The 26,322-nt window shown below is 44.4% G+C and overlaps 1 protein-coding gene across 2 annotated transcripts; it reads right to left on the bottom strand.

Moving 5' to 3' along the window:
• Positions 1-5,252: 5,252 nt before the first annotated feature.
• Positions 5,253-24,993, bottom strand: LOC308070076 (uncharacterized protein C10orf143 homolog). 2 transcript variants are annotated; one of them, XM_080403454.1, is made up of 4 exons: positions 24,481-24,993; positions 19,696-19,836; positions 19,506-19,571; positions 5,253-16,130 (listed from the first exon to the last, which is right to left on the bottom strand). In XM_080403454.1, exons 1-4 carry the CDS (start codon positions 24,562-24,564, stop codon positions 16,101-16,103), a joined length of 321 nt encoding a protein of 106 aa, XP_080259580.1. In that variant the 5' UTR covers positions 24,565-24,993; the 3' UTR covers positions 5,253-16,100. The 2 variants fall into 2 exon arrangements, with proteins under 2 accessions (XP_080259580.1, XP_080259579.1); XM_080403453.1 differs by lacking the exon at positions 5,253-16,130 and adding an exon at positions 16,138-16,996.
• Positions 24,994-26,322: the final 1,329 nt, after the last annotated feature.

Below are 26,322 nucleotides of genomic sequence, written 5' to 3'. Positions count from 1 at the left end.
GAGCACATCACTCCTCTGGGCTGCTTTACCTGGTGGCACACTCCCTTAGGCTCAGAGCTCTCAGTTTGGGGGGTCTGCAGTGAGCAGAGATGCTTCCTTGGCCCTGGTGTCTGCTTCCCTTCCTGGGAGGAGCAGAACCCCTTGACTGGTGCCCACCCTTGCCAGGAACCCCTGTAACAAACCATCCTGCTCCTCTGTGCAAGGTTTAGGCCCCTGAAAGACGGCAAAATGGGAAACCGTGAGCAATGGGAAGGGGAATCACAGGGGGACCCCACTGTAGTACCCAGAGGTGGTTCGTTTATCCACCCAAGGGGTTTGCTGCTATGGTTTTCCACTGAGGCACCTGCACTTCTGAGAAGGTTCTGTTTGAGTTGATGCTGGGATGGGTTTGGGTGGGCGTCACAGGGTTTGGGGCAATGATAAAAAGGCTGCATCACCTCACCTGGCTTTAGCTCTGCCCCACCGGGGCTGGGGGTCCTGGGCAGGTGAGGGGCCTCTTTGCATGGAGCTTTGGGGCTGCCAGGTGAGAGGGAACACGGACATTTGCCTTCAAATATCCGCCCCAGCAAGCAGGCATCCGAGTTATTGGTATGGCCAAATGGTTATAGCTAACTCACAGGGGTTAGAGCTCATTCACATCAAACTGGCGCTGCTGGGCCTTCTCCAGCTGGCCCTCTGCTCCTCTCCCATGGCAGAGGTGCGGGTCCCACCCGGCAGCCTGCGGGTGCTGTGTGCTGAGGAGCCAGCTGCACAGCATTTCACCAGATGGTGAAGGAGACTGGTGTAAGGAGCGCTCGCTAGTTTTATGAAGGGCTGATCAATATTTGAGCCTATCTTTTGTTGCAGCTGACAGCGCCCAGCAAAGGTTACACTTTGCACTTTCTCTCTAGATAAAACAGAACATAATGTCTTCTTCGAACTCTTCTCAGAATTGCAAATTGCCCACTCCTGGAAGTGAGATACAGTCAGATATTTGTAGGCAGCTTTGCCAGCATCCGGCAGGGCCGGTTTCCAGCCGAAACAAGGCTTGTACAAACCGAGGTTCCTCCCCAGCCGTCCTGAGACACAGCCCTGTAGCTTCCCCTGGCAGGAGTGAGAGAGGATGGAGCTCAGTGGGAACCCACCGGCTTCCTCAGAACCCTCAGCTATGGGCAGTTTGAGCTGCAGAGAGGCGGTGCTCGGGAGAAGAATCAAAACATAGTCGAGAAAATAGAGCTGTACGTGCACAGGAGAGCCCAGGTAGCAGGGAGCGCAGAGAGCGATGCTCCACAAGCAGTGCTTGAGCTCCTTCCTGTGGTGGCAACGATGAGTTACTTGTGTACCACCAGCCTTGCGTTGGGAGATCAGCCTGAGCATACATCTGCCTGGTGATCTACCCTCCATCTTCTCCAGCTGGACCGCTGGAAGGATAACAGCAGCCCTGCAACAGCTGGGGGCTCTGCAACAGGTGGGCAGAGGGTCACTGCAACCTGCCCGGAGCCGTCTGCTCTGTTAGGCTACGTTGGCTACCAGGAGTTGAGTTGCATGGTAGCACCAACCAGTTGCGTAGTGGAGAAGCTCTTGGCCGGCCATATGATCACTCTCGGTGTATTCCTTATATAATTCCATTTTTCTACTGCAGTTGCATGTGTTTTCCCAAGTAGGAATGGTCAAATATTTTGTATTGGGGATGTAAAAATGGAGCAAAGAGAAGACAAAGCGGCACAGGTGCTGCAGGCATGGCTGGCACTCGGTACAGGCAGCAGCGAGGAGTCCTGGCTGCAGGCAGCTCCGTGGTGACCCTGGCCAGCCTGGCCAGCCCCCAGCCCCACCGCCACGGGCAGAGCCGCAGGTCCTGCCTGCTCTTCTCGCCACATGGAAAGCAGCAGTAATTTGCAAGTTTTGCATGCAGATCTTCAAAAGAACAGAATTTGGCCCTTAATGTTCTTTTGATGTATTTTTTGTATGCAAATAAGGTTTAATTTCTGAACTTTGAACAGTTTGCAGATTAGTTTATTAGAGTGTTGTATTATTAAGTTGTATACTCCTGGGGTCAGAGCAAGGCATTTGGAAACCTCAGTGAACATTATTTATATTGTTAAACAAAGTCAAGAAATTCAGACATCTGGTATTCACCACAAAAGTAGACAATCAAAACAAAGACATATTTGTAATCATACTCAGTAGTCTTTTTATGTGAAGTAATTACTAAAATAATCTAAAGACATGGATCAGATTATTAATGAAAATTATAGCCTGCAAACTACTGTAATACACATCTCTACCTTTCATAAAACAGACGGGAAACTGTATAATGTAATGAATAGCCCTGGGGTTGTGCAACGCCAGAATTCATACTTTGAAATCTGTTGTCTCAGCTGATGAGCTCTAAGGGGAGTATTAGCAGACCTACTGCTGATTGGGCTGTAGATGGTAATTTTGAACTCTACTCTATCTGATGTACTGATTTTGCTCTTTTTGCGCTAAAGAAACTAAGTATGAGTTATTAATGAATTCCTTTTAATATAAGCATTTATATGCATATAGCTGGGTAAAATTCAAAATAAGGTAGAAAACATCCGGGGCTAATTTGCCTGTGTTAGCACAGGAATGGGAAGCCGAGCGGGGCTATGAGCAGGAGCCTGGGCTGCCCCAGCGCTCACGGGTCGGGGCTGTCGCCATGACATTTGTGGTCTGGACTGTGGTGACGTGTGCCTGTGGTACTGTGGATGACGTGTCCCTGCGGTACTGTGGGTGACGTGTCCCTGCGGTAGCTGCTCCGCACAGCGCAGCCTTACCTCGACCCAGCTGCCAAAATGACCTGAAGTGTGTCCAGTGACACAGGCGCACACCAGGTCCAAACCTGGCCCCTGAACCCTGCGGGGTCTGCATTCGGGGCACTGCGAGCAGCGGGGCGACCGCAGAAGTGTGTGGAGGTGGGAGCAGCCCCCTCCCCACACTGCTGGAACAAGAACAGAGCAGAGGAGCAGTGAGAATAAAACCCACCTATTTTCTTGCACTAATGAATATATTGCAGTGCAGGAGCAGCCCTGTGCTGCTATGAACCCTGGATTTTCAGCTACTGCTTAAGTTTCTCTTCTAAAAGTGATGCTGAGGCTCAGTCCTGTCATCCACTTCCTCTTACAACTGCCACTGACTTCAAAGGAAATCCTGCTGGCAAAATAGCTACAGAATTGTGTCAGTAGTTTATTTGCTCCCAAGATTAGATAATTAATGAAGACAGAATATTAAAATCACATTTACATAAAGCTAAGGGTAATCTTAAAGTGTTCTATTATTTTGTAAATGACCCGAAGTTTGTAACGCATTTATAATCATGAATCAGGAGACAAGTCCTTTCAAATAAGGAAGTACAATTTATAATCTCAGTTTCTTTCATTATTTATTCATACTGCTGTTGAGTCATCTGCTCTTCAAAACCTGCAACGCCACAGAGCTTGCTTTACCTGCCGATGCCATTCTACGAGAAAGTTAGGCTAAGCTTTGCGTTGGCGTCAGTCCGAATTATGTCCAGAGGTGAGCTCCACACAGATCATTTTGGTTGGATCTAGTTACTCAGAAATTCTGCAGGACTTCTGCTGTCTGGCTTTCCCTTCAGGTTTAGACACATGCTACACCTGAATTACTGAAGACTTAGTGATGGCAAAACCAGACATTTCCTATTTTCAGCGTCAAACCATGGAAAATACAGATTCCTTTCCACTCTAGTACTGTATTTCTGGCAATACCCCAAACAATTGCCATGATATGAACTCATAGTTTTGCTCGTCTCAAAATAAGCATCTCTCAAGCATCAGAGTTTTATTTGAAGCCAACGGCCCGTTCCCTGGTGCAGCGGTTTTCCCAGCCCCACAACGCTGAGGAAGTGTTTTCATCACACAAGGATCGTGAGTGTGGATGGCCCTTGGTGGGCAGCAAGGGTTCCGGAGGGTCCACCCTCGTAAATCAGGGCTTTAACCCCATGGGCTCCTCCAGGAGCCCACCCTCGGCAGCTCTGCCCAGAGCAATGACGATGAGAATCCCAAATTCCTTGTCGTAATGGCTGGCACTAAAACCGAATCACCCTGCTGCTTTTCTACATAGATAGCAATGTTTTTGTCAAGGAATGGGAAAGAAAAACTTTCAGGCCCTTTTCTAAAATAGCTGTCGCAGCCTCTGATCTGGAGAAGTGGTTTGCTGCACATAAAGACTGAGGAAGTGTCAGTTCATAAAGAGCAGGATTTTGTGAGTGGACTTCAATGAATCAGAGTGGCTTCAATGTGATCATCAGCAAAATTGTCAAATGGACATAAACCTGGCAATTAAAAGCAAACAGAAAATTCTGAATGTTACTTACTAACTATTCTAGCTTATTTAATATGCAATGAAACAGCATCTCTTTACTAAATAACTCAAAAGAGCTGTTTCCTTTTTCTTACAAACCCTTTTAAAAATTGCTTTTTCTGAGTTCTTTTCCTTCTCTGCTTTTGCTCAGAAGTTACCAGTTTAAAACCTTCACAGACTCTTTCCTTTGCGAGCTACTGAATCGTGGACTCAAAACACCTTTCGCTTACTGGGCATTTTCCAAACAGACGTATTGAGTTCAGAGAACATTGTTTTATGTAAAGGCTTTTGTTACGTTGATAAAAAATACCCTTCTTCAAGACTTGAACAAAGCAGCATCCAGGGGGGTGCTGGAGGGATGCACTGGGGGGACTGGGGATGGATCCCTGCCTCCTCACCAAGTGGGTGTGAAGATGAGGGTGGTGGGATGAAGGCCGATGCTCAGGAAGGTGTCCCCAAGCAGAGGGAGCCTTTTGGTGTGAGGTGGAAGGCATGCAGGAGGGTTTAAGCTGTCAGCGTGGTAAAATGTAACACAATTTCCATGTTCCATTAAATTGTGTCTTGTTTTTCCCAGGGCATGGACAAGCCTGGCTTAGGACAATCATGAGAAAGGGAGAGCTGGTGGTGATGAGTCTTTGTTAATTAAGATCTAATTCATAGCAGTGTGCATTTAACCAAGCAACTCGGTGGATCCAAATCTCATGTGTGGGAAGTGACTTGCAAAATCAAGGTCTTAACTGTTAACATTTTGGGTGATCTTTTTTCAATAGTTTCAGTCGAGAGGGCTCTGCTTTCTCACCCAGCAGCACGTCATCCTTCATAGACGTGGAAATCTGACAGCTAGTCCTGCAGTTTTATTTTTTCTGCTTTGAGCTCACTCTCAAACTTCCCATCTGTTTCCTTATTTTCTTAGGATTTCTTTGCTGCTGTCCTGCAGAGCAGCTCTGAGCACAGCTTTTTTTTTTTTTTTTTTTTTTTTTTTCATTTGGAAATACGGATGATTACATGGACATTTTTTTCCTCCTTCACTTGTGCTTGGCCAAGGGGGAAGCTCTGAGGCTTCTGTGGGGGCTCACACCTTGCTGGCATGGCTGTGGATACGAGCAGCCAGCTACTTTTCTGCCCCGCCGAGGCAGCTGGGGAGCGCGCCACACGGTACCACTGCCGTTTACTGCTGCGGCACCAGAGCTGGGAGCAAGGGGTTCTCTGGTGAAGTGCACAAGAGGAGGGGGATTATGCACAGTGCAAAGCTTTAGTCACTCCATGTGTGGATGCTTATGTTAATGTAATTAAGAGGTAAATGTTAATAGCATGCCTTCAGTCCGGAGGGGACGAGTTTCCCAGGGAGCTGGACAGACCCTCCAGCACAGGCAGCCTTGCAGACCTTGAACGATTGGAATGGGGAGGAAAGTACAATGTGAATGGCTGTTCTAACGTCCCGAGACAGATGATCTCACTGTAATTGCTCTTAATATCTAACCTCGTGCCTACTTGGAACCATTAGTGGCCATCACTAGGTGGCAACACAGCGGGTGGAGAGATACCCCGTGCCCAACATGGGCGTAGGGAAACCTCAGGCTGACTTTGCATTGCTGGCTCCGTAGATTACAAAAAATCTTCTTGCTTCTGTAGGTCTGTGTTCCATCTGCAGCCTTCCTGAAACTTCACAGGCCTCTCACTGTGCAATTACAGGAGGGTTTTAGTCTGATTATACATTAAAAACTCCCCTCTATAAAGAAATTCAAAGATCAGAGACATTTTCTTTTAAGTATTACATTGAAATTTGAACACTCCTGCTGCTTGTTACAAAATGTTTCTACAAGCCACTATGGAACTCTTAGACTTTATATTTTCATTGTTAGAATTTTTTTTCTTTACTCTGTTTAAACTTTAAATCTGAGCATTTCGCTTCCATCCATTTTTTTTCCTGAAATGTATGTTATAGAAGTTTTAATTACAGCCTGAACAGAACGTGTAGTCACAAGTCATTGTTATGGATAGCATTAAAGAGACTAGGAGAAACAAAACCAAACAAAAAAATAAATGACATTTTTGTCCTTCAGATATGGGAAAATGTGAATGCAAAGTCTATAGTCTTATTTTTTCTGATCCCCACTATTCTCTAATCTTATCAAATATACATTCCCATATTCTGAGTCAGTCTGATAAAGCAGCTTGCTATAAACAAGTTGCATTAGATTTTGTAGAGCACATTTTCCTAGTAAATCCAATTTCACAATCTTTTTCTGGTGACATATTAGCCATTCCTTAGTATATAAAGTGTTCTTTGAATATTTTAACTACTGTGTTCTACAACAGCACGGAGCACAATGCAGTTGTGCCGTGTGCTGTCTTTCTTTAGACACAGTTCTTTATTGGAAGTGCGGCATCGTTTTACAGTACGCTCCTTGTTTACCCTTTCAAGGCAGAGGTAAGTAACGCTTCCCAGTAAACATCTTGATTACCAGCACCTGCCTTGATGCCGTGTATCTGCATAGTTAGCTTTTGATATCACTGTTTGTCTGTGAATGGAGGTGCCTCAAGGTTCATAAATCTGTATGCAGTAGTATGGGTTCTCTAACAGCAATTCATTTTAATTATGTGAGACATAAAAAGACCACCTACAGATGAGACAATACAGCTGTAAGATTCTCAAGGTTACTATGGGGAATACTTCATAACTGAAGTATGTTTTCCCAAAGGAATTATACTACCATTTGATTTAATTTTTAATTTTTACATTTTAATCAAAAATAGATCAAATGGTGGCATTATCTCCTGGGAAACATACTTCAGATATGAAGCAGTCCATGTTCCTTTTAAATATGTAAAGCTGCCATTTATGTATAACTCATGAATGACACCCTGTGTTGCAAGCAAATATCATGCAGTGATTTCTATATTGTTTCAGTAAAAACACTGTAATCATACACAAATATCACTACACCTGATCTTACAAAGCAAATGGCATTAAATAGGATGGTCCTCAGAAGCTAATGCAAGGTGTATCTAGCGCTAAATAAGAGCCACCATGTATTGAGCACGTGCACATTAATATTGGCAGGGACTCACCCCGTGGGGCAGCCAGGCACCGAGCAAGTTGCTGTTTAGGTTTCTGAAAGCTATTGTTTGAAAACACAGGTTCAGCAACACCCTTTGGTACGTGACAGCAAGGAATGAAGCACAGCATCTTCCAATTTGGATGGCACCATTTGGAGACCCTAACACCTACCCTGGCAGGGAATGGTAAATGCATGTTTTGAAGTTGGTAAGGATAAATTATTTGACAGAGGACGGCGTTCACATCAATGAATGCCTGTTTGATCTTCCTGCGACTTGTTTTTCTTCTTTTTGTGGGTGTTTAAGAAGAAAAACAGGCTACCAAGGTGAAGAGGGGACCAGAGCACCTGCCTTATGGGGAAAGGCGGAGCGAGCTGGGCATGTTCAGCCTGGAGAAGAGAAGATGGAGGGGGATCTTATCAATGCCTACAAAGATCTTAAGGGTGAGTGCCAAGAGGATGGGGCCAGGCTCTTCTCAGCGGTCCCCAGCGACAGGACAAGGGGCATCGGGCACAGGACGGGGTGGGCTCCAGAGGTCCCTTCCAGCCCTCACCAAGCTGCGATTCTGTGAAAGCAAGATGGCCAATGTTTTTTTGCTAACTTGAGAAAGAGCTGGGAACACCTCGAGAAGATGGAGTGATGGATGAGTTTCCATGCCCCTTGATGTGAGGAAGCCAGTGGCTCCCTGGCAAAGCTTCTCCTCACCACCAGGAAATCTTCAAGAGAAGGAACCCACTGCTGCCGTCACTGGTTAGAAGTGTGGTGTGCTCGGTACGGGGATGTACAGGACCTGGGCGACAAGACTGCCCAGAAACACACCTTTTTCACTTTATTCTCCTCTTATGGTTTCATGCTATACTGTGGATTTTAGTTTTCAGTAAAAGTCACTTTAGTAAAGGATCTGCCCCCAGCAAAGGAGGCTCTTGGTGCCTCTCCGAGCAATATGTACATTCTTGCATACGTCGTGTTTATATGCACTTATCCTGAATGGAAGTTCTATGTGTGATAAAAATGTCAAGGTGTAACTCGAAATTTTGTAATTACTGCTAGTAACCAAGGCAAAAATAGCATTACTAATGTGTGACTGTTAATGTGCTGATGCAGGGTATCATATTATGTTGTCAGGAACTGCCATACCAGGTTCTCAGGAGAGCTGCTGAGGTTTTAATATGTATACAGTTTTCCCAACGAATTTAGACATAAACACCACTAATTTTAAATATTTTCAACATACTTTTTAAGTATAAATTTCTTCTCTTTGTGGCTAGTCATATACAGACTTCCCTGAAACCCCACAAGCTAAACCCAAAATTTTGTTTTTCCATCTTTTTTTTGCAATCAAGCTGACATGTAATTACCATCAAATAGTTAACTGAATGCTAGTACCATAGTCTAAAGCAACTAAACCTAGTCCAAAAATTTTACGTAACATAGATAATATATTTATTATTTTCATCAATATTACATTTATCCTACCCCTTTCATATTCACTCTTGCTCTTCCAGCTGCTTCAGACATCAAACCGGGATTAATTTTCATCTCTTGCTTCATCAGCTTACCTTTATACAAAATGTATGTACAATGCTAACCAGCTAAAATCCTGTTCATCTATAAACAGTCACTTTACTTTCAATACACGCAAGAATAGGTGACAAAAGAAGAAAAAAAAGTGTAAGCAAAAAAAATGACGCCTTCATCCTCCCTCCCCTTGTTTTCCATATTGCTGTTCCTGAGGACAATTGCTCCTTTTCCAGGACGATTAGCCCATCCTGCATGGCCAAGGCTAGATTTTTCCAAGGCAGATAGTTAAAATTTGTTTTCTCCAGAAAGGAATCAATGCAAGCAAGCAAGTTAAATGTTTACTTATTTATCAAAGAAGTTTGATTTGGGGCAATCCCATGCACAGTTACAGGCTGGGTGGGGAATGGGTTGGGAGCAGCCCCGAGGGGAAGGACTTGGGGGTGTTGGTGGATGAGAAGCTCCATGTGACCTGGCAATGTGCGCTCACAGCCCAGAGAGCCCCCCGTGCCCTGGGCTGCATCCCCAGCAGCGTGGCCAGCAGGGTGGGGGAGGGGATTCTGCCCCTCTGCTCCGCTCCCGTGAGACCCCCCTGCAGCGCTGCGACCAGCTCTGGGGCCCCCAGCACGAGAAGGACACGGACCTGTTGGAGCGAGCCCAGAGGAGGCCACGGAGGTGGTCAGGGGGCTGGAGCCCCTCTGCTATGGCGCCGGGCTGGGAGAGCTGGGGCTGCTCAGCCTGGGGAGGAGAAGGCTCCGGGGAGACCTTAGAGCAGCTCCCAGCACCTACAGGGGCCGGCAAGAAGCTGGAGAGGGGCTTTGTAGGTGGGCACGTGGTGACAGGCCAAGGGGGAATGGCCTTAAGCTGGGAGAGGGGAGATGTAGATGAGCTGTGAGGCAGAAATTGTTCCCCGTGAGGGCGGCGAGGCGCTGGCCCAGGCTGCCCAGAGCAGCTGTGGGTGCCCCATCCCTGGCAGTGCTCAAGGCCAGGCTGGATGGGGCTGGGGGCAGCCTGGGCTGGGGGGAGGGGGCCCTGCACAGGGCACGGGGTGGGACTGGGTGGGCTTTAAGGGTCCTTCCAACCCAGTTCTGTGAAGTTTCATTTTATTTTTTGAAGACTTCTGCAGAAGCAGCAAAGGTGAGGTAAGGGCTTTACGAGGCAGCGCAGGCCCCACACACAGTTTAACAGCTGCGTGGCGAGTGGCAGCTCCTCAGGACGACTCCACATGGATGACTGCCCTTTACCTGGGCTCCTCATTAAACCTTTTGACAACAGGCCTTCCTAGCGTCAGGCGAGGGACTCTCTTTTGGGATGGAAAGAGATGAACAAGCAGGTTCAGGTGCAATGCCACAAGCAGGGCATTGGGTGCAGTGTGAGCAGCCTCCGCAGCAGCCCCTGCTAAGGCCCCCCTACGCCCACACCATGCATGGTCTGGAGGTTTTAGGCTGGACTACACTTAAGTCTGCCATCCAAAGGAGCAGCCTGTGGTTCAGGTTCGCGTGGAGAGAACCTGATGTGGAACTGGCACCGAGGTCCCAGGGCAGACCCCGCTAAAAAGAGGCCACGCCAAGGGCGCCGACACTGCGCTGCCGTGGGCAGTAGCGCCCAGCGAGCAGCAGCGGCAGGGGGCTTTGCCTCAGAACTGCACTGCGATGAAGCAAAACAATCATCTAAATAAAGCAAATAGTCTAAGGAGATCACAGCTGAGATTTGTGAAGGCATCGATCTAGACACCCACATTTCCACTGAAATCCACAGGAACTTAGGTCTGATCCCCAGGTGTTCCAACTAGTCGAGGAAAAGCAAAAGCTGGACACAAAGACGGAGAGCATCGGTTGAAAAATATTAATGTTTAACCCTCTATTACACCAAAACTGTAGAGGAATCACTTTGTTTCAAAACACCGATTCTGCATATCATTCACACATCTGGTCCATGAGGAGGAAACCGTGTGGGCTATACCACACAAGTGATACTGTGTATAATACAAACTACAAAGCTTTTATTTACCTTTATACCCCCACGTCTGCAGAATGCAATTCAATTATTAATGGAATAACAAACCCAGGCAATTTCATACTGTAGCCAAAGTGGTGTTTAATGCTTCTGCTTTTGTAAGTAACAATTTACAAAATACAAAGTTAAAAATATTAGATCATATGATTTTTACCTGAATTAAAAACAGACCATATGCCTATTTTACTATATACATGTAAATAAAGTATCACTCAGGTTATTTTGTGTACAAACCATAGTATTAGGAAATATAAAGAGTATATAATTTTTATCAATAAAACAAATTTTCATAGTTATACAAGGTGAAGAAAAGTCTTACAAAAATAATTCTGTAGTTCTACTGCAGATTTGACACAAATCTGCTTTAAAGAAATATTCACCTGTCCCAGCCTGTACAGCATTCATCCGTACCTATCACAGCAGCTTTATGATTCTGACAAATCCTGAAACAAATGACAGAGGCAGTGTATCTATTTTAAAAAATACCACTATTCTAAGCCTTCTATGTATTAGGCTATTAAACTACAATTTGTTTTCATGCTGGCTTATTTATAAATGCATCCCTTGCCCCATTTAGAAAGCACGGGGTAAGGAATCACATCCCAGCCAAAAGACTGACTTTAAAGTTTATCCAGAAGTATATGCATTCTCATTTCTGAACGCATCAGGGGTAACGATGACATTCCTAAAACCTAACGATGTTTCTAGCCAGCTGGAGAGGTCAGGTAAGACTTCAGAACGAGTAAGACCAGCAGGCATTTCGCAGGGACCAAGGGAAGCAGGTGCAGCGACGCTGCTGGTGATGCTTTGCCCCGTGAAGCCTTGAAGGCTCGGATGTGATCTCCAGCTCACAAAGCAAGCAACGCCAGGTATTTCACTTCGGGATACTTTACACAGAATAGAACTGAAATGTACATCTATCCAGAACACTGTATTTATCAACAGTTGCATCCCCAGAAACGTAAGTAAAAATCTGGTCAAGTTTTTGTTAGGATTTACGGCCTCCCACAACAAGGAAGAATGTAGAACACTAATAAAAAGGTACATCACAGTTACCCTTCTGCTTCAAACAGCAGTTCCCAAATGTTTCTTCATTATTTATTTTTATATATTGTAAGCCAACTCAAGAAAAGCAGGAAGACGGGAGCTGCTATTTTTGACAAACACTAGGAAGAATATCTTTATGTTGTGCAAATTAAATAGGAGTATATACACATACACTTGAATTCTAGTCATACAGGAACTACTTCTTAAATATTGAAGATATCAATGTTTAATACAAAGAGCAATTTCAAGTTTAAAATTATCCTGATAGCAAATACATTTTTTTGTATCAATAAATAGCAATTTATTGATACAAAAAAATACAATAGAAAACAATAGCAAAGAAAAAAATACTGTTGGAAATTACTGACATTTTCATAATTTCTGTGGTACTCGACAATCAAGGCTTAGCCATGAGGCAAGAATGGATGCCCACAACAAAACCTGGTATCAAATACTGTCTTTGCATTTGTAAAAAAATCTTTCCATTCAATACGTGTCCTGTTTCTTGGACTCTTCCCATGTGTCTGCCTGCTACAGTCTCCAGAACGCGTGGGATACTGAACGAGGGGTTCCCATTCCACCCAGCCTCGTGCTTTTGCAGTTAAATAACCAGGAAAGATTATCCTGCACACTGAAATGTTAGGGATGAAAAAATTAAAACACTTACCAACAACACAAACAACTCTGAAGGAAGAGAAAGATACATATGGGTTTTCATAGAAATCTTCACTAAGGAGGAAAGGCACCACATTTCTGTATCAAAACCTTTTTTTTTTTTTTTTAATACGCTTTCATTACAAGTTGTGTTACGATGCAGCAGAGATGGTAGCTCCCAAGTGGTTTTCATCCCTTTCTATCTTTTCTATTTCTTTCATTCCTTTTGTATTGTAATATATTTTGTTGACAACAGTATAACTACATGAAAGTGGTAATTGTGATAGGCTGAAAATGAGGGGAGTTAACTTTCCACTAGCTAATCTATTTCTACACCCTTTTTTGGAGTCCATTCTTCAAAGAGGTGAAATTGGTAGGGGAACGGAAGGGTTTTTAAAATTTAAATATTACTATTGAATTGATCTGACATCTATGCCATACTGTGTTCCCAGAAAATGCAAAAGGCTATAGTTAAAAGCAAACAAAATTAACCCTACTTGTGACCATTTTACTCTAGTTTCTATAGCATCGCATTTAGATGTTCAGAATGCACATATGAATAACATAACTACTCATCAGTTAGACTTGATGTAAACTCCAGCATTACATTTATAACAGTGTAAACAATGTAGAACAGACCCATGTTGACACTGCAGGTAACAGTAAAAAATAGGATAAAGTTCTCCTGTTTTGTTCAGCTGTATAGATGCAGTAATCTCCAAGGACAGTCTTGAGAATCAGGGTGGACAGTGTAATAAAATACCTGCACAGTGTACAGTAACAATGGGAAGACTGATACGAAAAAATTACATTAAAATCGAACACCAGTATGACTTCATCAGCCTCTGTAATGCAGCTGCAAACTATGACCAGTCCTGTGATTTATGTACGATAAGATTTTACAAAACCCAAGTAATGATTACTCTAAAGGGAGAAGAATTAAAAAGAACATGGCACAAAACCTACAAGGACCCTAAGGAAAACCAGTTGGTTCTGGTTTTTACCGTATTCCATACCTGATTAAAATACAGTTAAGTTTAAAGCAAACAGAAGAAACAGATACACTGGTATCTGTGAATTCTTAACATGATAAAATTTGAGTTATTTAAATTAAAACCACCCGTTGGGTCTGATAATCCATAAACACAACCCAGTGTTTCAAACATGACGGCGTACTTTTTTGCTCTAATATATTCTAGTAGAAACCTCTTCCATCACAGAGTCCAAGTCTACTTTTGATATTCTCCTCTTTGGATACCCTACATTTTGACCACACACTGTTTAACTAATCATTACTTGTCATACATTTTACTTGATGAAGTATAAAAGGTTTCGAATTATTTTGCAGTAATTAAATTTTCAGATACCTTTTAGCCTTTTACGTTCAAGCAGCTATTTCAGCTTCCACAGAACAGGAACTAATGCTTCCCCTTTTTTTTTTTTTTTGACTGCTATTAATACCAGAATTTTTAAGAAAGAAGGGCTGGACAATGTTTTAAAAATGAACTGCACATAAAATATGATGTAGCTATGTAATTTCAGTTTTGTATTATTATTTTGCACTAGTTGCCAGTATAAAGGAATTTGCTCATTGTATTGCCATTTCAAGTGAGGATATGTTCCTTTCTAGTGTGGATAGATACTATTGCTTGCATCAACCTGTACCGGGAGAGGGAGGATTCAAAATGAGTTTCACATCCTCAAGGTAACAGGGACAATACAATTTTTAAAACCGCTGTGTTTCTTGGAGATTTGACCTTTTAACGGATTGTACTGATCTTGTGATTGAAAAATTTTGCTTTGAAAATATTTATTTTTGATGTAACTAAAATTTATATTGGCTTGGAGGAAACATATTATTTCCTAACCAAACAGTCTGTGTGCCAATTTAGTGCAGGTCTGCTTTACAGGCTCATTTCCTCATCTATTACTTAACTAAATTCAGTATTTATTAAGATATTCATATATTTAGGAAGAGTATTTCCTTAATAGCAGTCAACACGGTGCTATCTACAACTCCACACACAATATGGGAAGCGTTGTTGGACCCTGAAACACCTTTGTCTAGGGATTTTACAGTTTGATAAACCCCACGGGGAAACTAATAACAGACTGTCACTAGATTTTGCAACCTTGGAACTACCATTTTAATTTAAACTGGCTACTGGCTGCTCTCAGAAGAGGAGAGGCCAAATGCCGTGATGCCTGCCATACCTGTTTTGGGCTGAACTCCATCCGAAAGCCGAGCAGCAGGAGGGCATGGCTGTAGCTCGGCAGCTCTCCAGATAGTGGAGGCTGCTTTCGTTGTGAGCTCTGGCAGGTCACAGCAACTTCCCCCCACGCAGAGGGTGAACACACGACCGTTCAGCTCGGAGCTTGCAGGACCCTTCTGCCTAAACCAGAGCAGCCACCGCAGTGTCACACCCAAACGACACAACTCTGCCATCTTAGAGTCTAAAAAGTATGTAGCCTATATACTGGCAAAATGTAGATGAAATTATTTGTGACAAGCCAATAAAATTATGTTGGATGACAAGTTCAATATGATTTGTTCTAATATTGCAATAACTGGACAGACAGAGTCAGGGAGTGTCAGATGGTATCTTCAGAACTCTGTGAGGACTCCACAGAGCTGAATTACTATTCATCTTCAGAATATTTATCCTCATAAGGGGGTTGTTCAAATAATGCTCCTTTTTCTATTAGATACTTGCCACATTCACAAACTCTGTTTGCTATAAACACATGTTTATAGCATGTATAGCATGTAAGATACCTGATTTGGATGCATATTTTGGATTTAAACGTAAGTTTCAATAACATTTTTACTGGTCTTCACCAATGCAAAGCTGAATAGCCATCTTAAAAATGAAGACATTTCTGTTCTCCCATTTCTGCCTGCATATGCCCAAAGGTTGCCCAAAAAAGTGTTCAAGGCCAGGCTGGACGGGGCTTGGAGCAACCTGGTCTGGTGGAAGGTGTCCCTGGCCATGGCAGGGGTTTGGAACGAGATGGTCTTTAAGGTCCCTTCCAATCCAAACCATTCTGTGTTCCTATGATATATAGGGCTGAGATAAAACTGCAAGCCCTGTACCCACGTAAATGCAAGGACCGTTTTCCAAGAGTGTCAGAGAAAGTGCCCAAGTGAGACAGGAAAAATCTCTTGTATCAACATGACCTTTGGCCCAGCCGCAGGTGAAGGCTGGGCCAAAGTCCAGATCAACTTAACTAGTGTAAAACATTAAATCAACATTATTTTTTAAAAACATATACTGAGCTACCTTAAAAGCAGAAGCATTTTTTCAGGTGTGAAAACAATGACATTCATAATTGTGCACTGAAAGAATGACACATAGAGTGAACTGCTATAGCTGAATACCATACACCAATCCACGCCGTAAGGGAATGTACAGACATCCAGCTGTACGGGGTTCGCAGGTGCACCTTTAGAATTTAAACAGAAAAGCAGTGTCTCTCAGTTCCTAGAAGCCCATGATATGATTGAAGTGTCCCTGAAATGACAAAATTTCATGTCACTAAAAATTACCTCATCAAAACCTGAAACTGGTAGGCAACTTCTAAACTCAAGTCTGCATTTATCACATTGTACTTATTTAAAAAATGCATTCACAGTAATACTTTCAGAACAAAAAGAGCATTACCTCTCGTTATCATGTAATGCGGAAAAATCTCAAGAATTATGTTCTTCCTACCCCAAAATTCTACCTAGTTTCCTTCTAGTTAACACCACTTCTTCCCTTGCTTCTAAGTCCCTGCCTAAATAGTCAATAACAGATTAGTCCAAAGAAAGCTTACCAAAAATACAATTAAAGTAGTACTCTTTCCTCAAATAGTGATTTAATACACATCTATTATTCCTTCTACAACATGTGGTAGTCATTAAACGTAGAAAAAGAGGTCTAAAAGTTGAGAGAAAACCTCATAGTGATACTGCCTTTAAATACACATTGAAGTTTGTGGCGCTTATGGTAGTGACACAGAATTAAATGTGTTTAGGAAAGCTGATATTAGTCAAGTTCCTGACATGGTTAGTTAGCTCCGCAGGTATTAGGATTTCTTGATGCAAAATACAATCCTGATAAGACTACCCACAACAATGAAAAATTGTCTCGGCCCAATATGCTTTGTGTTTGACTTGTTTCAGTTTGGAGGTTTTAATTTATTTGCATTTCCCTGTCATCAGTAGAATAAAGCTTCTGATAGGATTTTAACAGTATTATTGATTACGGAAAAAATTACACCATTCTTTCTCTTGCTCTGTATGTAGGCTCCTCCATTCTGTTCATTTCAGCTGTTCCTTCCACAATGCATGTTAATCACTGTGACAGTCTCTGATTTTCCTGAAGCAAAATTTTAGCTGTGAAGAAAGTTATCTGAGCTCTTACCAGCTTACTAGACATTATACTTTTAGTATAAGCTTTTTATTATTTTAAGAACGAAGATAATTTACTCATATAATCCCTGTCAAATTTATTGAAGAATAACTGTATTATCTGTTACATTACTTGCCACAAATAACTGATTATCTGAAGAGAACACAATGAACAAATCTATACCATAAGTTCATCACCCGCAGGTAGGGAGGTTCTAGATGAATCGTGCTGTGAACCCAAGGGCACTCACACAAGGCAGCTTCCACCAGGGTGGTTATGTTAGCTCAACATGACATGCATTCAGCCATACGGGAACACAACTCTGGCTGCTCTAGTCCCGCCTTTGCGTGGCATTACGTCAAAACTTGAAACTCTCCTAACAGGAACTGACAGCAAGAGTCCCTCCTCTCTGCAAGAGCAAGCTATCAGCGCAAAAGCAATCGTGTTTTTCTTTTACCCAGATTGTTCCAGCCCCATGACTCAAATAATAGAGAACTGAATATATATGTTAACTTTGTTATTCCATTACCAAACACTGTATGTTACTTAAACTCTATATTTGGCATTTTAGCAACACATGTGGGTGAACCTTTTTTCCCCCACTATAGGTTACATCATGGAAATCAGAATCATATTTAAAATCAGTCATATTTAAAATCACCCTGCTTTGAGCAAAGTGTTTTCCATTTCAACTCGACAATATAAGGCTAACTTAGCAAGAAGTCTAGCAAGTAGCTGTACAAGGCCTCTGGATTTTTATAACATTACCTTGAGTTTCTATATTGAAAGCACAGGACAATCAAGTCGAAAAACTGCTTAGTTTTGAGATTCCAATTCTCACCGAGTAAAGTTAGCAAGTTGTTTTCCTGGGTTCTTACAGCTGTGGCTGAAAAGCATTTAGAAGTGAATAGAATAGGTCATCTCTTATAACTAAGCTAGTGTTTGTTGAGGAGGTAAATGCTACCTCCTCAGGTTATCTGGCTGTTACCTCAAGTTCATTACTACACCACAGGAAAAAAAAGGTCATGCTAATCTGATTTAAAATAGAATTGGTGTTATTTGGAATGACGATATTTGTACTCAGCCACAATTTTCCAAAATTACGTGGTCACTGATACAGAAGAAGTTTGTAAAACTCTAATGTTGTCACTGTAATTCTGGAATACAACAAAAATATACTTCCTAATGTGCCAGTTTGGGTTTTAATCCCAAGATGTTATGTTCAGTGCTTTTTTGGGTTTTAATCCTCGAGATGTTCTCCATACCCTCAAAGACGGCAGCACACCTCGGAAATTCAAACTTGGTAATCCACATAGGTGGTCATTCTTCTATATATTCCTAAAGTCAGCCCTGGATCTGGTTTCTATTTTATTTGTAAAGATGAGTGGAAATAAGTTAACACGGTAAATGTCTTTTCAGTCACAGCTCCTGACTTGTCACAGCAACCTCAGTCTTAGAGCATTCGATGGAATCTTTGCCATTAATTCTACCAAATCAAAGATTTTGCTACATTCAGCCTTTCTGAAGAAATGCACGGCACTGCCCCACATCTCTCCTCGGTTTCGTCTCTTTAAGGAAGCCTGTGTGATGGTTCAAAAGGATACAGAGGATGCAAATGAAAGTCAAGAGTAGCTCCCATACATTTAAGAAACTTCCCAAACTTTATTTAGACCATTTGCATGAAAAATGAAACTGCAGGAACACCATAACCTCTTTTGCTATTACCAGCCATTATCTCTTTAGGGTTTTGGCCTTCTCTCCAGGGCTAAAAAGACAGTGGTTAAGATCACGGTCATACGTTAGTGTGAGATTCCAGAGCTACTGCTGCACTATTATGGTGTACCACACAGTGTGACTACAGCCTACATAAATAAAAAAAAAAAAACAAACAGGTTTTAAACAGCTTTGGACACCAAGAGAATCCAATCTGAATCAGCTCAGAAGTCAACACTGTTCAGCTGTCCAAATACTTGCGCTGTTTTTCTGGAAAGTCAAATTGTCTGTCCCGAGCTCTGATTACTAGTGGTTCTTTAGCTAGCTCATTTAAAACTAGCTCTGGTATGTCTACAGTGTAATACTTTTAGGCTGAGCTTACTTGTTGGAAAGGAAGTATCCAATTAGAGGAAAAAACAGGAGATAGAATGGGACTCCTGGATGTATTATTATGATCCAGTAAATCAAGGACAATATAAAAATGGGGCAGAGGAAGCTGTATGTTAGTGTTTGCTTCAGTTACTTCCTAAACTCTGCTTTTTAGAGTGAATTTGAAAAATGTGTTTGCGGTCTCTGTATTTTCCAACTGCTGCTGGAAACATATTAGTTTGTGCTCTGCTGGCATACCCCAGAAATGCTAAATCAATCTGCCTTCTTTTATTTACATGCTTTATTCCTGAGAAATGTAATTGCGGTTTTTATTAACTTTATGTTTTATGGTTCTAATACTTAAGAACAAGTCTATCTTTTATGTCACAGAAAGAAAGTTAATATACTTACAGATTCTCCTGCAATACATCTTGGGCAAGGCTGGGCAGTACCTCTGCTTCCATGGTTTTCAAAAATCTAATGAACAAAATCATACACATCGCCATAAAAAAAAAAAAGGCAATTATTTGCAAATTTATTATAAAATGCATTTTAAATGTGTTTTTCTAAAAAACAGATTTTGTTGACAGCGTAAACATACCACTGAATTTTGCTTTGTCTTCGTAGCCCAAGGACCATAGTCAGTGGAGATTTTCTGTTTAGAATCCAGCTCCATGGCACAGTCAATGAGGCGTGCATCAGCCTCATTTGGAATGGTTTCTAATGGCTTGCATGCTCGCTTCTGAAAGATCAAAAGCAGTATTTACATGTCTTTGCAAAGCATAGGCCATTGAATACAAGTTTTCAGGATTTTATTGTTTATGACTGGTAAGGATCCACATTCATTTGGAAGAACCGTATGTTAGTAACCCACAACCAGACACTAGGCTGGAACACCCAGGTTTTGTATTTAACACTGCACCTCATGTTGAATGAGCAGGGAAATCTGCAGATCTCGCTAAACATCACTGTGCCTCAGTTTCATAAACTGGGGATAAAATGCCACTGGGAAAAGAGCATACTTCACCCTCCATTAGTGTATAATTTAGGATGGCACTTATCAAAGGAGCGGAGCAGGGGAAGTTGTGTGAAATCATTAATTAAATCAAGGAAACGGAAGGAAAACCCCGAAGCCAAGTCAGACAGCTATGAAGACATATTTTGTAATGATTTTTCTATCTTTCTCTGAATACTGTCACCTTTTTACAGCTTTCCATTGCTAATTTCACGCTCTTGAAGCTGTAACTTGAGCTGGTATCTAGTACTGAAAGACGTTTGAGTGTCCCATGAGTCAAAGGCATCCACCCCTGGAGAAAGGGCTGGCCAAGGCAGGGACGTCTTTCCCGCGGTGCTCAGGGACCCAACACAAGATCAGAGGTCCCCAGAAATCCTGCTTTACCGTTCTGTGAGAACCAAGACAGCAACTGGTAAGGTTAAGATGCAAGTCTGCAGAAGACACCAGTTGGAAACCTTAAGAAGAATATCCTTGGCCTGTGACTGCTATCCCATGCAATGGGACGACTACCTAAATCCCTGGGGCTCCTGGAAATTTTAACCGCAAGGGAAATTTCAAAACTGACAGAGACATTTCAGGGTCTGACTCTGAATTCCAAAGAGATACACAGACTTTTGAATTTTTTTTCTGATACCTTTCTGAACAAACTTTGTTTAAGGAATAACAATATTCGATCTCTTTCACAAGCATATGATTTCAGAGGCAGAAGATGTGTTGCCACAGAACTAACAGACTATTGAAGCATGGAAACTAAATTTAAAATTTGAATATGTTATGCAAAAATAAAATGGATCAATACAACAGGAACCTCAGTGGAAAACAGTTGAAACGAGAACACTATCAAGGAATACGGGATATTTGGATGGGGAGTAAATCAAAAAGTGAAATACGTAATGTACTAAGAAAGTGAATAATATAATAACAAAAAGTCTGAGAAGGTCCTCTAAAGATAGACCACCTTCCACTGGGAAAACATTCTCTTCTCTTTGTTGCTGAATAACTCGTCCTTTATTAAAAGGTACAGCATAGTGGTACAGCAGTGTAACTAGCTAGATGCATGAGATGAAGGAGAAAAGGGAAAAAATTACTTACTGCCAAACATCAGAAGAAATTTGGCTTATTAAAAATAAATTCAAGATATTGTGCTTTTTTTTTGGGGGGGGGGGTAAGATACTTGGCATCAGCGACAGGAATTCAGCATACAGAGTAGACAGCTGACAAACTTCTCATACCAACGCCAAGACAATTTGTGGAAGTTTCTAGCAAAGGCTGGCTTCAGGGAAAACTTCACTCTCTGGAATTCTCTCTCATAGGAAAGAAACAATCAATACATCAGTCCTGCCTGCACACAGAACAGACAGTGTAGGATTCAAAAAGCCTGCGATTAATAAGGATCAACGAGCTGGCTATTGAAAAGGCAAGCAAGGATTTCATCAAAATGACTACATTTGTTAGGGAATGATCATGCTACGGCCAGCTTGGAAATGTAGTTTAAGACATGCAACGGCAAATCACATACTGTCCTAGAACAGGGAGAAAACAGGTCTCCTGGAAGAGAAGATATTCTGTAACTTTCTTTTCCAGCTGGATAGTCCTGGAGAAACACATGCATTTTCACTGATGCTGAAAGGATAAAGGCTTCACAGTTGCTGCTCTTCCTAAACAGTGAAACTAAACTGGTACAAAAATTAATTACATCAAAATAACCAACCTAAATGCAACAGAAAAAATTTTAAGACTACCACCTGCTTTTTTTTTTTTTTCCCTAAATTTAGCTTTAAGATTTGAAAGACCTCATATAAATTTAATATGTCAATCACAAGCAATTTCTGTTTTGTTTCCCACATTTTTAAAAGCCAGGCTAGCTTCTGTTTGTGTTTCATAAATGGCTGTTCCACATGTATAAAACAGGTCTCCATGCATCCCAGCTTTACTCAGCTGAGCTCCACTGGATACTTTTATGGAAAGGACAATGATGACCACGTGTAGATGCTCCCCGTTATTAGGGCCAGCTCCCTGCTGGAAGAAGTGCAGGTGGCTCAGTTTGGGAAAGCAGGAGGAACGCGAGGTCCATGCAGGTCCTTGTTCTAGGAAACACTATTTGCAGTCCAGTCTGAACCACAACACACCATGGGAATAGCAGTAGTCTTGAAAATCTGTTACTCTTTACTGGCCTTTAAATGCAAATGCTTTAAAACCAGCACAACATCAATGAGCTCCACCCTAAAGCAAGTTTCTGAAATACATGCAAATGGCAACATCAAGGTGCAAAAGGCAAAAGGAAATTGTATGTGCATATATAAAACATATAGTAGGAGCTAAGGGAGAGCAGGAAAAACTGTAGGGAATCCTCCCCACTTATAATGGCCACTAGCACAGGACATTGTGTGATAGCAGCATCAAAAAAGAGTGTGATTAAGAGTTCAAAATAGCTGTCTCCCCAAACCCAGGGATCAGACTGGCCCTGCTTGCTTCATTAAGTAGAGCCGAGTTCTGAGCATCCTTCCCCGAGCAGATGATTCAGCAACATCTCGGCAGAAGCTGCCTACAGCGCTCGTATTGACTTCAAGCCCCAGTACTGGCAGTGACTTAAACCCAACGGGCCAGAACCCCAAGGAGAAGAGCAACAAATGTTCTGCTACCAGACTTAAAATGTGCAAAACTCCGTACAGTGTGACAGCTGTATGAGTTACAAAGTAAAGCACCTTGTCTGCCTTGCCGTTTGGGCTCCTGCTGTTAGCTAAAATCAAAAACAGACATCAATTATTTAGCTAAGAAGTCCCTGTACCTGCGAGCAGGTACTAGGAGGTGAAGAGCACAATGTGGTAAGTATGCACCACTTCAACAGCCAGAAGGGTTACGTGTAGGGTTTCACCTCGCGTCTGTGATAGAGCGCATGACTGCAGCAGCTCAATTGTTCACTCGAATGCATTAAGCTGTGGTGACTCAGTTGTAATCTGGACCGTAACAACTGGTGCTATAGAAAAAAACCAACCCTATCTCTGATGTCACCTGGGCTGCTCTGCCTAGAAAATGTTCTGAACTGTAGTAAGAGAAGGTCTCTCTTCAAAACTACCGCGCAGAGCTGGAGTCATGTACGCAGCTATCTACAGAGGTGATGACAGCAACTCTGAGTTGCTCCCCATCATAGATGTTTCAGAAGAATTTTATCTGGTCTCCAGGCAACTGGCTCATTAATACCTTTGTTAGCAGACAAACTGCAACTCATAAACCAGAAGAAAGCTATTATTTGCCTGTCTAACCTCAAAACCAGGAGAAATTCCTTTCCTATATAACCTTGTTGGTCACAGTCAGACAGTTCACTGAAGAGATGTTCCTCCTCTTCTCTGCAAATGGTGTTTCTCTGATAAATGAGGTTTGCCCCTAACTGTGCAAGGTTTTGCTCATGCCACACACGAGCAAGGATAATCGAGTAACAGTGGGGGAGAGTGCGAACACCAGGATCAGTTTTTCTTGGACACCTTATTAACTTTTGCAAAGTTAACAGCTTGGCACTTACTAGGATGAAAGATGCTTACAAGGTGGTGGATCAGAGACACCTTGTTGGAACAAAACTGGCCAGAGAAGAGCACACACAAGCTTAGCTGAAACGGAAAACTATTCCAGAAGCCCAACTTATGGATGCTAAACACACTGCTCTTGTGAGGCACGTCCTGGAGCCAGGACAGCAGAAAAGAGATAGCATGAATGATGCCACCGGGGAAGAGGATATCAGCCCAATTAATAGAAAAAAGAAGTGGGGAGAAAAAAAGAGAAGGGGGGGGGGGGCGGGGGGGAAGAGGGAAAAAAAGGAAAGTGAAAAAAAAGGAAAGAGGAAGAAAGGAGAGGAAAACAAAAGAAGAGGGAAAAAAAGAAAATAGAAGGGGGAAAAAAAGCTGTTTAGGGAAACCCCACACAAGATTACGAGGGTGTGCGGGCAGGCCCCTGCCCCCGGCAGCCCCGCACGCAGCCCCGCACGCAGCCCCGCACGCAGCTCCGCTGCCAGGGAGGCCCGCGGGCCCCGCCCCCCCCGGCCCGGCCCCGGCCCCGGCCCCGCTGCGGGCCGGCACTGCCGCCGCGCCGTCGCCAGGGGGCACCGGCCGCCTCACGGCCCCCTCCCCGCCCCGGGGCCCCCTGCCCGCCCCGGGGCCGCTTCAGGGCGGGCGGGCTCCCCGCCAGGCGGAGGGCTGGCCCGGGACCTGCCGAGCCCGGTAAGGCCGCGGCGGGGCTGCGCGCCGGGAGCCGCCCCGCTAGGCCGTGCCGTGCCGTGCCCGCCGGCCGGCTGCGAGCGGTTCCCGCTGCGCTCCCCGCCGCCCCGAGGAGGAGGCCGAGCCGCCGGTTCCCGCCACCCCCGCGCGCGGCGGAACTCACGCGCTCCGGCTCCCCGGGCTCCGGCTCGTACGCGCGCAGCGCCCCCCCCCGCCGCCCCCGGGCGGGCAGCGGCAGCGCGGCCATGGCAGCGGCCGGGTCCCCCGCGCTGCTCCGCACCCCCGCGGGCCGGGCGGGATCCTCCGCCTGCCGGCCCCGCGGCTGCTCCGGGCGCTGCCGCCCGCGGCGGGGCGGGGCGGGGCCGGGGCCGGGGCCGGGGCCGGGGCCGGCGCGGCGCGGCCGGGCCCAGAGGCCGCCCCAGGCGGGGCCGGGTGCGCGACAGCGCGGGCGCCCCCGGCGCGCCTCCGGCAGCTGGAGTCGGCTCAGCACCGCGGCGGGAGGGCGCTCGGGCACCCGGCGGCGGGGGCGCACAGCGGCGACATGAACGGGGTGACCCGTCAGCAAGGGGCGAGGCGCTCCCTGGGACCCCGCGGCGGGCAGGGGGGTTTGCTCGCTCACACCGAACTTCTTCGGGTGCTGGCGGCACGAAAGGCAACGAGAGAACGTTACCGCAAGCGGTGCGTTTGCGGCTGCCCGCCCGCTGCCTGCCCGCTGCGGAACGCACGGCCCCGCCGGGCGAGCGGGGCACGGCGGGGTGGGGGCGGGCGGGGGGACCTCGAAGTTGGCAGAGTAGGTGGGAGGGGGGAATCCCCAAGGTGCTTCCGAGGGAAGGCTGGGGGGGCTGGCCCGGGCTCTGGTAGAAAAACCACTGTCTGACCTGGTTTTGTCTGTGCAGTCTGACATTAACCCTTCTGTTAACAGCAGTCACTTCGTCCCGGTAACAGCGTGACCCTGGCTGTTGCGTTTGAGCTGAATTTGTAATTAGAGCGTTCCCAAGAAGCGAAACCACCTTTAGAGTCCCAAGAAAGATCAGAAGCCACGAGGAGGTTACAACTGGAAAATGCCATGTGCCCGGTGTCGTGTGCGTTCAGAAAGCCGGGGAATAAGGAGGTCACTTCCCAAATGCACCCGGCTGTGCCGGGGGGAGGAAGGCCTGAGCACAGAACCCGCCTGAGCGCCTTGGTCTGGCTCCTACTTTTTTTGCCAAGTTGTGCTTTTCTAAAAGAAACATTTACATTCTGTCTGATGGTGCGGCAAAGAACTCTGTATTCAGCAGTAGTGGCAAATTTGAGCAGCACTGAGAATAATGATGATGACTTTTAGATTTGGGGACCTAAAATCAAGTACCGCAGCCTACACACACCCTTCAGGTCAGAGATTGCCCGTTACAGGGACTTGCGCTGCCCTGGCGTCCTCCTGCCCTGGCTGCTGTGGGTTGTTCTATTACTGCCTAGGACAAGTTGCCCCTTTCCACTGGGATGACAGGCAATGAGCAGCCCATCATGACTTCAGATTCAGTCACAGGAAAGTATCAGAGTTTCACTATTAGAAATAGCCAGTTGCCAAACAGAATCATTCAGAAGCTTCCAGGGATCATCCACAAATTCCCACTCCTGACAGCAGCAGATCAAAGCCATCAGCACTGGCTGGGACCTGAGAGCTGGCCATGCAAACCGCATGGCAATACAGAGCAGGCTTTGACTCGTTTCAGATTCATTCTGAAAATGATCAACAGAAGATTCTTTTCTAGAAAATGACTCCCTATAATGAAGCAAAGGTGTCTTCTGCACCCTCTATCTCCTACCAAAAGGGGGAGAACAAAATGCAAGGGAGGTGTGACTGAACAGAAGTCGACAGTGCCCATCACTCACTAGTGCTGTGTGTCAGAGAGAAAACTGGAGTCCTTTGTTTTACTTTTGCTAGCTCTTGAGGCTAGCACGGAACGATATTGTCAGCTTGAAGGGTGTAATGTACTGCTTGTCTTTTCTGCTCTGCTAAATAAAG

This window comes from Falco punctatus (assembly GCF_963210335.1).
Source record: "Falco punctatus genome assembly, chromosome: 9".
NCBI lineage: Eukaryota > Metazoa > Chordata > Aves > Falconiformes > Falconidae > Falco > Falco punctatus.
This window is presented reverse-complemented; position numbering and strand designations above follow the sequence as displayed.

What these genes read in the sequence shown, in the direction of transcription:
- LOC308070076 (XM_080403453.1), bottom strand. Translation starts at nt 24,564, where the DNA reads ATGGCCGCGCTGCCGCTGCCCGCCCGGGGGCGGCGGGGGGGGGCGCTG. An exon ending in AGACAAAGCAAAATTCAGTG is followed by an intron (nt 19,572 to 19,695) that starts GTATGTTTACGC and finishes TTTGTTCATTAG; the next exon opens with ATTTTTGAAAACCATGGAAG. An exon ending in GATGTATTGCAGGAGAATCT is followed by an intron (nt 16,997 to 19,505) that starts GTAAGTATATTA and finishes CTTTCTTCACAG; the next exon opens with CTAAAATTTTGCTTCAGGAA.